This window comes from Zingiber officinale, chromosome 6B (genome assembly GCF_018446385.1).
Source record: "Zingiber officinale cultivar Zhangliang chromosome 6B, Zo_v1.1, whole genome shotgun sequence".
In the NCBI taxonomy this organism is placed as follows: Eukaryota; Viridiplantae; Streptophyta; class Magnoliopsida; order Zingiberales; family Zingiberaceae; genus Zingiber; species Zingiber officinale.
The window spans coordinates 4,581,797-4,595,446 of record NC_055996.1 but is presented as its reverse complement, the minus strand read 5'-3'; the positions used below and the strand labels follow the sequence as shown (position 1 = coordinate 4,595,446).

The window sequence follows — 13,650 nt, the reverse complement described above, 5'->3', positions numbered from 1 at the left end:
GAAATTAAGTTGTGTGTTCGGGGCGAACACGGGATGCTTAATTTCATCGGAAGACCAAAACCAATTCCTCCTCTCGGTCCCTATCGTAGCCTCTAGTATATAGAGATTTATACCCACCGCATACCCACCTTCTTACCCATCCAATGGGGCCGGCCAAGCTAGCTTGGAACCCAAGCTAGGGCCGGCCAAGACCAAGAGGATGGGCCATGTAGGTGGCCGACCAAAGCATGGGTCCCAAGCTTAGGTGGCTGGCCACTAGAATATTAAAAAGGATTTTTTATTAAAATTATTTCTTATGTGGATATCATGATTTTAAAAGAGAGTTTAAAAATTAAAAATTTCCTTTTATAGCTTTCTACAAAAGATTAAGAGAAAAGATTAATCTCTTTCCTTATTTGTAGTTTAAAAGGATGGTTTTAATTTTTGGTAAAAACTTTCCTTATTTGAAAATTATCTACATGTTTAAAAGAAAGTTTAAAATTTGAAATCTTTCCTTATTTGTTGATTAAAGGAGGATTTTAAATTTTAAGAAAACTTCCCTTTTAACCATGTTCATGATTTAAAAGAAAGTTTAAAAATTAAATATTCTCTTTTATAAGTTTCTACAAGAGATTAAGAAAAGATTTGATATCTTTCCTTATTTGTAGATTAAAAGAGATTTTAATTTTTAGAGATAACTTTCTTTTTATCCACATGTTTAAAAGAAAGATTTTAATTTATAAAATTTCCTTTTTATTAACCAATCATGAAGGGATTAAAATTATTGGAGAAATTTTTTATAAAATTTCCGGAAGCAAATAAGGAAGTTTTAATTTGTGTTTAAAATTTTTATTTGCTTGGAGAATAGGTGTGGCCGGCCATTATAATTGTGAGAAGAAAAATTATTTTTAATTAAATAAATTTTTCCTTTTCATGGCAAAAGAAGGAGAGGAGGTAGAGGAGCCTTCAAGGGGTGAACTTCTATTCTTTTTCTTTCCTCTCCTCTTTGGTTTTGGTGGCCGGCCCTATTTCTCTCCTCTCCTCTTGTTGGCCGAAACATATCTCTTGGTGGAGCTTTTGTTAGTGGCCCGATCAAGGAAGGAGAAGAAGGAGAGAAAGCAAGCCTTGTTTCTAGCATCCCTTGGAGCATGGTGGTGATGGCCGAACCTCTTCATCCTAGAAGATGTTTTGATGGCCGAAACTTGCAAGGAAGAAGAAGGTGATTGGTGGTTTCTCATCTCGGAAGATCGTTGCCCACACAACGTCCGAGGTTAGAAGAGAAATACGGTAGAAGATCAAGAGGTCTTTCTAGAAGGTATAAATAGTAGTTTTTCCTTTTCCGCATCATACTAGTTATTTATGGAAATAATACCAAATACAAGAGGCTTACGATTCTAGTGTTTCGAATTTGTTTTCGATATAGTGTTCTTTTGTTTTTCTTTTCCTTGTGATTTGATTGTTCTTTTCGGTTAACCTAAAGTTATTTTAGGAAATTAAATATTAGCTTTCCATAAAAGGTTTTGTCTAGTCGGTGGTGGTTGCTCCCATATCCAAGAAGGTCATGTGCCTCGCCACGTCAGTACTGGAAATCAATTATGGAAATTAATATTTAATGGAATTAATAACTTAAGGTGACTTGGGTCGAACGTGTTAAGTTCCGCAGGAGATCCAAGTCAAAACCTAAAAGAACAAATAGATTAAGTTTTGGATCAAACGTGTTAAGTTCCGCAGGCGATCCAAAATTTAATTTAAAAGAACACATGGTAGCTAGGAAAAGGTTCAGACCTTTGTACAAAATTTTTGTACAGTGGAACCTCTAGGTTTTCCGAGTATCTTGCTGTTTTTGGCAAAGACAATGTTGTTGCAACGCTTTAAAAGCGTTATCTTCTTAAAATAAAAAATTAAAAATCTATTTACAAAATTATTTTTTTATATTTACAAAACTATTAATTTTCTTTTACCATGTTCTGATTCGAATTTAACATATAAAATAGCATTTAATTAGCTCGGCTAATGATTTCAAACTCATACCAAAACAATAGAATTCAACTACAAAGTATTAATATTTACAGGAGAATTCAACTATACACAAAGACTAAATAGTTATGTTTCAAAGTAGATAGTGACATTCGAATTTAAAACAAAAAAGCACAAATAGCTAGCCGGCCTCGAAGACAACGATCTGCATGCTTACTTCTACTAGATATACCAATCAAAAAGGATTGTCGGCTTGAGACTGGGACAAAACACCTACCACTGTGTATCTGACACAGAAAACAATACCATCAGTATTATGCAAAAAAAAAATTCGATGGTAAAAGCTGAAAACAAAGGTCACAGTTTACACCATACAATAATTTTTAAGAGAAAAAGAATTAAGCATAAAATGACAAGGAATAGAGCAAACGAAAAATACATGTGCTACTTTGTTTCCGCCATATAAATATGGCATACAGAACAACACAATTAGAGATGCACTGCTAGACCTAAATGCATAATTGGAGATGCAGTTCTAAAAGAACAACATATATTTCATTTGAATTCTTACATGGATGATGTGTGCCATGGATCAAAGTAACAAGCATTGGGTACATTTTATACTAAACATACATTGGAGACTCTGAAAGGTGTAAATAGAGAGCCACTTCATTCTTTACATACTGCTTTCTATTATTGTTTTTGCCATGTTGGAATCTATACACAGATACCCATGTTGGATGAATTGGAATAACATAGCAAATTTCACATTTTGCAAAATGGCCACATAAAATCATACGATCCAAACAAAAATCCGATCATAGTTATAATAAGAAAAACAATGGTGTATATATTTAATTCTTTCTCAAATTTGAGCATTTAAGTAGTTTCAAAAGAGAGGTGTCTGAAACTGGGACTTACTTCCTCGTGATACACCGCTATTAGGTCTTCTCCTCTCGTCCTGAATCAATCTCCCATTTAACTGTATTGGAGATGCCTGAAAATGAAAAGCCAGTATGTAAAGTATGTAATTTGAGAGAATCCTCAACATACAACGAGAACTTAAATTTATCTTAAGCAAAATCAAGTTGTCCTCAATATAAGAATTCTGAAGAAAAAAAACAAAGTATGCTAACAAGATACAAGGATATGAATCTAGAAATAATTTACAGAAGTAAAAAACACTTGGTAAATAATAATGAGGATCAAATATATTAATGTAGAAAGTTACAGAGCTGGAACACAAACAGATCTAAAATTTTATAGTGGAGATTTATGTACAAATATCATCGGTAAAATATGTCAGATCTCAAAACTGATTTTATAAACAAGAAGAAATAAAGATATAGAAGTTGCATAAAAGCATGTACACTCAATAGGCAGATACTGATTTCAACACGTGATCATACTGGTGAAGACTAGACTTGAAATAGGCAAGGATACTTCAAAATACTACTATATAGAGTTGATATACTCTGATACTTGTGAGAATAAACTTAAGGAAGATCACATACCTTAAGTGCATTTTGTACACCAATGGCATCTTGATATTCAATGAAATCATAAAAAACATCAGACTCCTGCAAATTTGCATGTATTGCTGAGTTAAAAATTAATCAAGATCCATAAAACTAAATCAAAATAGTACAACAAGCTAAATAGAATCAACCTTCCGGCTTCTAATAAAAACACCATCTGGTCTCAATTTACCAAAATTCTTAGACTTGCTCAAGGTCTGAGGTCGAGATAGATGAAGGAAGATTTCCAACATAAACAGATCTGGAATCAATTGAGACCAAAACAAATACTATTCTCAAACAAGCTTAAATTAAGACCTTTTCACTAGAGTAGATAAATTCCAGGTGAAAAACATAAAGAATATAGAAGCAATTGAATTGATACACAGCCTGAATTTTCAACAAAATCGAAAACTACTTACGTATTAAGGAAGAAACACAAAATGGTGCCCAAGATCACATAATCATTGCATACCAATTACTGAAAGTTGAACATTTGAGGATTGTCCAAATGATTTTTAGAAAGAAAATACAAAGCCTATAATTCTCTTATGGTCTCCAAGGCAATTGGATACGGCATAGTCTCTTCAGCAAAAGATTCACCTAATCGTTCATCCAAAACTGGAAGTTGTTGTGGTGCTTCAGGGTTGCCATAATTCTCTACTGTGTCATTTCCTTCCGCCTGCACTAGAGACAACAAGTCCTGAGCCTGAACTTCATCTTGTAGTATATAGTCAGGAACTGCCAAAGTCAAACAAGCTCATGCTCAGTGAAAGAAATAAATTGTTAAATATCCAGACAAGGAGCTAATTTTTTTTGTGACCTATGAAAGGCTATGGACCTTCATTGTACATAAAAATAGACACAGTAGGTATAGGAGAAGATTGTTCATTTGTCTGACCAAATTCATTACAGAGCAGCATTCCATTCCCACAACTTCCCAACTCTTAATATGAGACAGTCATATACAATGGCAAATAACATATTTGAGAAACTTCTTAGGAATTACTTGAAAGTTGGAATTCTTACAATGACTAAAATAGGGCAATAACACCAATAATGAAACAATATCAATTGCTGACCTAAAATGCTATCACTGTCAACCTCACATATTGAACACCTACACTACCAGCTAAATGAAACCTACAACAACAACAACAACAAAAAAGGCCCTAGTCATGCTTTGTGAATATCTTTCTGAATTCTTTCGGATGTATGATAAGTCACTTCTCTAAATGAACTTTCACAAGAAAATTATCAAACACATTAAGCTACTTAAAACAAGGAAAAAGAAACAAGACCAAAGAAGGGAGCTTGAGAAAGATCTCAAAATTTCACAAATGGTCTCAAATTCTCACAAGGAAGCTACCGAAAGCATAACCACAAAACTTATAGCTTTTCCATTCCATTGATCTCAGAGTCTAAAAACAAGTGAACTAGAACAAATAGAGAGTGGAGTTTCAAGGCTTGGAGGAACAACTTAAAAGGTACCAGGACAAGGAATCATTGGGGTTACAGTAGCATACCAAAAGACACCAGTGGCACTCGCAACAGAATATAGGAGGCGGTCGTGCCAGTACGAGGGGTCGCCTCAGTGTCGGGGCGAAGGAGGCAAAGAGATGGGTCGATCTGCCATGGTCGATCGCCTCAGCGCCGGGATCTGCCGCTTGACGAAGGTGGGATCAAAGAGATCTGGCAGTGTGAAGGAAGCGTGAATGAGGCGACGGAGGCAAAGAGATTAGGGCATTTGCTATTTGACGAAGAGGTGAAAGAATAAGGTGAGGAAATTTTGCCCGCAGTCTTGACAGAGAGGAGTTCGGAGGAGAGGTTCGGGGAGAGGGGCTTGCCGGAGAGGGGTTGGAAGGAGAGGGTGTGAGAGGAGGAGTTGGATGGAGATCTAGCGTGTGAGATGAGGAGTTGTAAGAGGGGTTCAGGAAGATAGTGTTGGGTTTTTCGGGCCGCGAAAACCGCTTTTTCACGTCGTGGAAACCCCGAAACCTCGCCACCGGATCCGTGCGAAGATAAAACTTTCGAAAAACTTATGAGTACGAGTTTCTAAACCTCGATCTACAGTAGATCTACAAAGGAGAAGGAATATACCCTTGATGCAAAGCCCTTCGCAATCCCGCTTGTCGTCGGTTCGTCGGATCTCGAAAGTGTCAAAGTAGACACTTCTCTATGTGTATCCACACAAGCAAGAGATGGAGAAAAATCTCTAAGGATGTGCTAGCAACCTTAGAGATCAGTAATGGAGGAGAGGGAGAGCAAGAAGAAAGCTAGAGAGGAAGAAGATGGGAGTTACCACAAAAAAATGAAACTCTCCACTAGGAAAATCAAAGTGGTCGGCCACTTTAGTGGATGTTGTAACCTCCATGGGATACCAAGAGTCACAACTCTTGGTAACTCCCATGAGGTGGCATCTCACTTAAGTAACCATGATGATGTGGAGCATCATCATTGGCCCACTCAATGTCAACTCACCAATGAGGTGGCAAATGGTCAAGTCAAACTTGACCTTTCATCTTCCTCTCAAGTCAAGTCAAACTTGACCACTTCTCTCTCTTGGTTGATCTAATCTAACCATTAGTTCAAGTCAATTTTAATTTAATGAATCTATATTCATTGAATTAAATTAATTCAATGAGTCTAAGTCCAAATTAGACTCATCTAATACATGAACCAAATTGAGTCCAACTCAATTAGCCTACTTTGGATTACTCTTAATCCAATTTGGTTCATCACATGAACCTAATCCTTTAGGTTCATCAAATGAACCTAATCTCCATCTAATTGCCCTTTGTGTGTGACCCTATAGATTCTTATAACGTTGGCAATGCTCCTAAACCCATTTAGAAGCATAAGTAATGAGTGGTATCTAGCAACACATCATTACTACCCAAGTTATAAGAATGTTGAGATCCAACATCACCTTATGACTACTAATTGTTGTTGGTGCAACCTTAGGTCAAGGTTGACCTGGTTGACCTGACTCGAGTTGACCTGACTCGAGTTGTATTTTGATGTTTGACGAGAATAGAAAAGTTCTATTATGATATTTGATGAGAATAGAAGAGTTGTATCTTGATGTTTGACAAGAATATTGGAAAACTTGGGAGGTTGTGGGTGCAACCCTTGGTCAAGGTTGACCTGGTTGACCCGACTTGAGTTGATCTATTTCGAGAAGTCCAAGCAGGGAGCTTGGCACGGGAAAAGTCCAAGTATGGAGACTTGGCACGGAAAAGTCCAAGTAGGGAGCTTGGCATGGGAAAAGTCCAAGCAGGGACTTGGCACGGAGAAGTCCAAGTATGGAAGCTTGGCATGTGGAAGTCGGAGAGGGCTTGGTAGCTCGTTCTCCGGACTGTGGTCAGAGTGGGCTCGGTAGCTCGTTCTCTGGACCTGATGGAGTCGGAGAGGGCTCGGTAGCTCGTTCTCCGGACTATGGTCAGAGAGGGCTCGGTAGCTCGTTCTCTGGACCAGATGTGGAAGTCGGAGAGGGCTCGGTAGCTTGTTCTCCGGACTAGGTCAGAGAGGGCTCGGTAGCTCGTTCTCTGGACCAGACGAAGTCGGAGAGGGCTCGGCAGCTCGTTCTCCGGGCTAGGTCAGAGAGGGCTCGGTAGCTCGTTCTCTAGACCAGGAAGGCAGATAGAAAATCCTGGTGAGTGAAGCCAGGTAAAAGTCCTAGTGAGTGAAGCTAGGCAGTTTGGAAGTCCTGGTGAGTGAAGCCAGACAGATTAGAAATCCTGGTGAGTGAAGCCAGGTGAAAACCCTAGTCAGTGAAGCTAGGTGAAAGTCCTGGTGAGTGAAGCCGGGCAAGGAAAAATCCAGATTGATCAAGGATGATCGGACATCTGGTGTTGAGAAGGTCAAGTAGGTCAAGGGAGTGACCGGATACTTGGCACGAAGAGAAAAGTCCAAGTGGGTCAAAGGGATTGACCGGACACTTGGTGGGGAGTCTTAGCAGGTCAAGGGAGTGACCGGATGCTAAGCATGATGTACCAACAGGTCAAGGTTGACCGGATGTTGGTGTGGGAGACTTGGGACTTGGTATTGGGAAAAACCAAGCTCTGGATCGATCTGGGGACCGATCCAGTGATACGGCTGATCGGTCTGGTGACCGATCAGTAACCAAACAGAATGGTTCTGTGGATTATCTGATCGGTCTGAAGACCGATCAGGAAGCAAACAGAAGAGAAGAAGGAGAAAGGCTGATCGGTCCAGGGACCGATCAGGACATACCCTGATCGGTCCAGGCCTAGCCTGATCGGTCCCCAAGACCGATCAGGGACAGTGTGGACCGATTAGGTTGGAGCCTGATCGGTCCAGGACTAGCCGTTGTGAGTGACAACGGCTAGATCTCGGTCTTCTGTGTCTTCTTCTGCCTTCACAGGTTTGCAGGTTCAGCTATATAAAGAGTCGAGCGACTCTACAGGCTCTTCTTCTTGCTTCTGCAAGTTCTTCCAGGTTCCTTCTAAGAGCTTTACTGAGCTCGTACTTCTTGAAGCTTCGCGTGAGCTTCCCTGCTGCTGGCATCCGTGAAGCTGCTGCTTCATCAACGGATCTCCAGACGAGAAGGCAAGCTTGTTTGTTTTACATTCATATTGTCTTGTGCTTCTTTGTATTTTGTGTACTTCTATCTTGCTATTGCAAGAGTTATTGTGGCGAGGTTTCTCCACCCAGAAGGAGTTCATATTAGCCGGTTTTTCGGGGTTTCATCCACCGACGGATTGATAGGCTTCGTCCTCCTTACGGACACGCCGAGGAGTAGGAGTATCATCTCCGAACCTCGTTACATCGCTGCGTCTAAGGTTTGATCTTCTCGTTCTCGTTTTTATTATTTTATTTCCGCTGCGCTAACCTAATTCGTAGGAAGAAAAGTGAAATTGGGGTCGGCTATTCACACCCCCCCTCTCTAGCCGCGACCGTCGATCCTAACAAGTGGTATCAGAGCAAGGTTGCTCTTCGTCGGATTAACACCCAAGGGAGCACAAGCTAGAGAATGGATCAACTTGGAGAAGACGTCACGATTCCACCCTTCTACGATCGCGACGACTTTGCGTTTTGGAAGGTAAGAATGAAGTACTTTCTTATGACTAACTTAGTTAATTGGAATTGTGTACAAGTAGGTTTTGTTCCTCCAAGGGATGAAGAAGGAGAAATTCTTGAAAAGAAGAGGTGGACGAAGGAACAAATCCACCAATCCGTAATCAACGACGAGGTAATGAAAATTTTGAATTCTCATTACCTAACGATATCTTGTGTAAGATAGGTGGTTACAACAATGCCAATGAATTGTGGAACAACTTGGCCAAGTTCCATGAGGGAAGCTCTAATTCAAGTCATGAAGAGGAGTCAAGTGAGTCAAGTAGCTCACTTCATGGAGGTAAGGAATTAGAAGTTGAGGGCTACTCAACATCTAAGGAAGAGGAGGAGGAGAGTTCTTCTTCAAGATTGGAGCAAGAAGAAGAAGCCTCTACTTCCGGAAGGGATGAAGAAGAAAGCATACAACCATCCTCAACCCTAGTTAATTCAAGCAATTTACTTTCAAGTAAATTACATATAATGTGCTTTGAGTGTAGGAAATTTGGGCATTACAAGAGTAAATGTCCAAGGAGGATTAGGAAGACTCCACCGGCGCCAAAGGTCAAGAAAGTCGAAGTCCCTATACGCAAGGGTAAGGAGCATGTGGTGTGCTTCCAATGCAAGCGAAGGGGACACTATAGGAGCCAATGTCCGAGGGGGAGGTAATCTCACAAGGACAAGAGACCGAGCACGTCTATAGGGGGAGCTAAGGCAAACCCTAAGGTAATCTTTAAGGCACATTCTTGCAATTCTAGTAGGATGCATGCTAGTAGCCTTATTGCTATTGTCAATAATAATAAGCATGATAACTATAGTAGCCGATACACGTGCTTAGGTGCCAAACATGTTAGTCTAGATAAGGACAATACTAGAAAAATCAACCCTAGAATTAACTCATCTAAGGTTAAGGAAAACCTAGGTAGAAATCCCAAAACAACTAGACATATGCCTAGGAATACCTCAAAGATAAATGACAAATTAAAACTTGAGGTATTAGAAAAGGAAAATCAAGTCTTGAGGTCAAGACTTGACAATTTAGAAAAGGCCCTTAAAAATTTAGAGAAGTCAACTCAAGGGCCTAAGGGTCAAAAATCAAAGCCCACTTATCATAATGTTCCATTCGATTATGGAACAAGACCTAGGGCTAGATAGACCATCACCAAGGTCACAAGGGGAGTCACCCCTAGAGTTGATCTTGATGAGTCCCAAATGACCAAGGCTTTAAAGCCTAGGAGGGTCATTAGGAGGGTTGCTAGGGAAGTCATCCCTAGTGAATATTTAGTGAACTCAATGAGCTCAAATAGGTATTGGGTTCCTAGGAGCGTGATTCCATCACGCTAGATGGTTTAGGGTGTGCCAACCTTACTTGAATAGGTAGTTAACCTAATCATGGCAAAAGGTGGCACTTTAGGAATTTTCAAGGTGTAATCAAGCCTTGAAAATGAAATGAAAAGTTATTCCTAAGGTGATTAGGATGTGCCAATCATATTTGAGGAGTTGTCTAGAGTCAATCTAATTGGCACATAGTGATCTAAAAATCTTTGGTATAAGATGCTAGGTCTATTACACTTAGGAATATATAACCTATGGCAAAATGATCAAAACTATCAAAAATGGCAATTAAGGCTAGAATTAGGTATCTTCTATACCCTTACATGTTATTTACCATATATTGTTTGTCATATGTCATGTCATGACATCATATTTAATTTATTATCATTTGAAATGTCATGATAATGCTTAGGTTAGTTAAATGTCATGCTCTATTTAAGTTTCATACTTTATGCCATGACATCATGACATTGGCACATGTTTTTACTTATGATATCATTATATGCCATGTCATCATCTTTTGCATTTATAATCAATTAATTTGATTTAAGGACAAAAACATAATTTGATATAGAGATCAAATTGTTGTTTAGAAAATGCATGAGAACTTAGCCTAAGATGATCTAAACTCATATCTCACATCAAAATTGACTTGGATGTGTTTGATACACCTTAGATGTGTGTGAGATATTAGGATCATGAGTTAGGATCAAGGTGCATAGTTCTTGTACCTAGATGAGCCTAATTCGAAATTGAGGATCATAGGGAAAGCTTGTGTACAAGTCATGTATATTTAGTCCTAAGATTGTGGTCCTAAATTAAATGGTTTAAAATCATTTCAAAATTGATTTGAAAAACCTTGATGAAGCTTTTCTAGTGATAGCATTCATCATTGAGCAAGTTGATACAAAGTTTTTGAAACTTTGAGCTATTTCAAAACTTTTCGAACTTTGTAACAAGATTTGAAAATGGAAGTTATTTTCATAGAAAACTATTTTTTCTTGATAGTATATGTTATGAGGAATGTATCCTCAAAGTTTTACAATTTTTGGAATTTTCTAAGAGTTTCTGAATTTCGGGAGGAAAATCAGAAATTCTGATATCAGTCTTGTGGACCGATCAGAGAGGATTCTGATCGGTCCAGGAAAGTGTGGATCGGTCACTAGGACCGATCCAGGAGAGTGTGGATCGGTCTGGTGACCGATCCAGTGAAGGCTGATCGGTCTGGTGACCGATCAGAGCGTGCCAAATGCTGATTTTTCGACTGTTGACTGAAATTTCAGCTGGAAGTTGGTGGTTTAGATTTCTAAAGGTTTTAAACTCTCCAAGACATTGTTGGTGCAATGGTCAAGGGGGAGTTGACCTTTAGGGGGAGTTTTACTACTGGTCAAGGGGGAGTTGACCTTTAGAGGGAGTTTTTACTTCTAAAGACTTGAGTGATATGGGATTCTCACTAAGTTAATTGTTGACCTTAGTATCAACGGGAAAATTAAGAGTTTCAATGAAAGGTATGGGACTTTCATTAGGAAGAAACTCTTGACCTTGATTCACTCTTTTTGATGTGTGTCAAAAAGGGGGAGAATGGGAGAATGTCCAAAGAATGTTCAAGGAAGAACATTGGAAAACCTAAGTTAGGTTATCGGGTTAACCTAACTTGATTATGGTTTTGTCAAACATCAAAAAGGGGGAGATTGTTGGTGCAACCTTAGGTCAAGGTTGACCTGACTCGAGTTGACCTGACTCGAGTTGTATTTTGATGTTTGACGAGAATAGAAAAGTTCTATTATGATATTTGATGAGAATAGAAGAGTTGTATCTTGATGTTTGACAAGAATATTGGAAAACTTGGGAGGTTGTGGGTGCAACCCTTGGTCAAGGTTGACCTGGTTGACCCGACTTGAGTTGATCTATTTCGAGAAGTCCTAGCAGGGAGCTTGGCACGGAAAAAGTCCAAGTATGGAGACTTGGCACGGAAAAGTCCAAGCAGGGAGCTTGGCATGGGAAAAGTCCAAGCAGGGACTTGGCACGGAGAAGTCCAAGTATGGAAGCTTGGCATGTGGAAGTCGGAGAGGGCTTGGTAGCTCGTTCTCCGGACTGTGGTCAGAGAGGGCTCGGTAGCTCGTTCTCTGGACCTGATGGAGTCGGAGAGGGCTCGGTAGCTCGTTCTCCGGACTATGGTCAGAGAGGGCTAGGTAGCTCGTTCTCTGGACCGGATGTGGAAGTCGGAGAGGGCTCGGTAGCTCGTTCTCCGGACTAGGTCAGAGAGGGCTTGGTAGCTCGTTCTCTGGACCGGACAAAGTCGGAGAGGGCTCGGTAGCTCGTTCTCCGGACTAGGTCAGAGAGGGCTCGGTAGCTCGTTCTCTAGACCAGGAAGGCAGATAGAAAATCCTGGTGAGTGAAGCCAGGTAAAAGTCCTAGTGAGTGAAGCTAGGCAGTTTGGAAGTCCTGGTGAGTGAAGCCAAGCAGATTAGAAATCCTGGTGAGTGAAGCCAGGTGAAAACCCTAGTGAGTGAAGCTAGGTGAAAGTCCTAGTGAGTGAAGCCGGGCAAGGAAAAATCCAGATTGATCAAGGATGATCGGACATCTGATGTTGAGAAGGTCAAGTAGGTCAAGGGAGTGACCGGATACTTGGCACGAAGAGAAAAGTCCAAGTGGGTCAAAGGGATTGACCGGACACTTGGTGGGGAGTCTTTGCAGGTCAAGGGAGTGACCGGATGCTAAGCATGATGTACCAACAGGTCAAGGTTGACCGGATGTTGGTGTGGGAGACTTGGGACTTGGTATTGGGAAAAACCAAGCTCTGGATCGATCTGGGGACCGATCCAGTGATACGGCTGATCGGTCTGGTGATCGATCAGTAACCAAACAGAATGGTTCTGTGGATTATCTGATCGGTCTGAAGACCGATCAGGAAGCAAACAGAAGAGAAGAAAGAGAAAGGCTGATCGGTCCAGGGACCGATCAGACTCCTCCTGGACCGATCAGGACATAGCCTGATCGGTCCCCAAGACCGATCAGGGATAGTGTGGACCGATCAGGTTGGAGCCTGATCGGTCCAGGACTAGCCGTTGTGAGTGACAATGGCTAGATCTCGGTCTTCTGTGTCTTCTTCTGCCTTCACAGGTTTGCAGGTTCAGCTATATAAAGAGTCAAGCGACTCTACAGGCTCTTCTTCTTGCTTCTGCAAGTTCTTCCAGGTTCCTTCTAAGAGCTTTGCTGAGCTCGTACTTCTTGAAGCTTCGCGTGAGCTTCCCTGCTGCTGGCATCCGTGAAGCTGCTGCTTCATCAACGGATCTCCAGACGAGAAGGCAAGCTTGTTTGTTTTACATTCATATTGTTTTGTGCTTCTTTGTATTTTGTGTACTTCTATCTTGCTGTTGCAAGAGTTATTGTGGCGAGGTTTCTCCACCCAGAAGGAGTTCATATTAGCCGGTTTTCCGGGGTTTCATCCACCGACGGATTGATAGGCTTCGTCCACCTTACGGACACGCCGAGGAGTAGGAGTATCATCTCTGAACCTCGTTACATCGCTGCGTCTAAGGTTTGATCTTCTCGTTCTCGTTTCTATTATTTTATTTCCGCTGCGCTAACCTAATTCGTAGGAAGAAAAGTGAAATTGGGGTCGGCTATTCACACCCCCCCTCTCTAGCCGCGACCGTCGATCCTAACAATTGTGACTCCTCACAATATATGACAAGTGTCCTTCTATCCAAGACATCTAGATTGATCAATGTGAGGCATAGACCATGTCATCCTCTAATCAATC

General features: G+C 40.7%; 1 protein-coding gene across 1 annotated transcript; it reads right to left on the bottom strand.

The window, feature by feature from the left end:
• Window positions 1-2,101: 2,101 nt before the first annotated feature.
• On the bottom strand, window positions 2,102-3,819 carry LOC121989883 (nuclear transport factor 2-like). The gene is made up of 4 exons (XM_042544184.1): window positions 3,626-3,819; window positions 3,471-3,536; window positions 2,878-2,953; window positions 2,102-2,243 (listed from the first exon to the last, which is right to left on the bottom strand). Exons 1-4 carry the CDS (start codon window positions 3,725-3,727, stop codon window positions 2,230-2,232), a joined length of 258 nt encoding a protein of 85 aa, XP_042400118.1. The 5' UTR covers window positions 3,728-3,819; the 3' UTR covers window positions 2,102-2,229.
• Window positions 3,820-13,650: the final 9,831 nt, after the last annotated feature.

Coding starts and splice junctions, on each gene's coding strand:
- LOC121989883 (XM_042544184.1), bottom strand. CDS start 3,727: ATGTTGGAAATCTTCCTTCATCTATCTCGACCTCAGACCTTGAGCAAG. Junction 3,537..3,625: donor TTTTTATTAGAAGCCGGAAG/GTTGATTCTATT, acceptor GCAAATTTGCAG/GAGTCTGATGTTTTTTATGA. Junction 2,954..3,470: donor GTGTACAAAATGCACTTAAG/GTATGTGATCTT, acceptor TTTCATTTTCAG/GCATCTCCAATACAGTTAAA.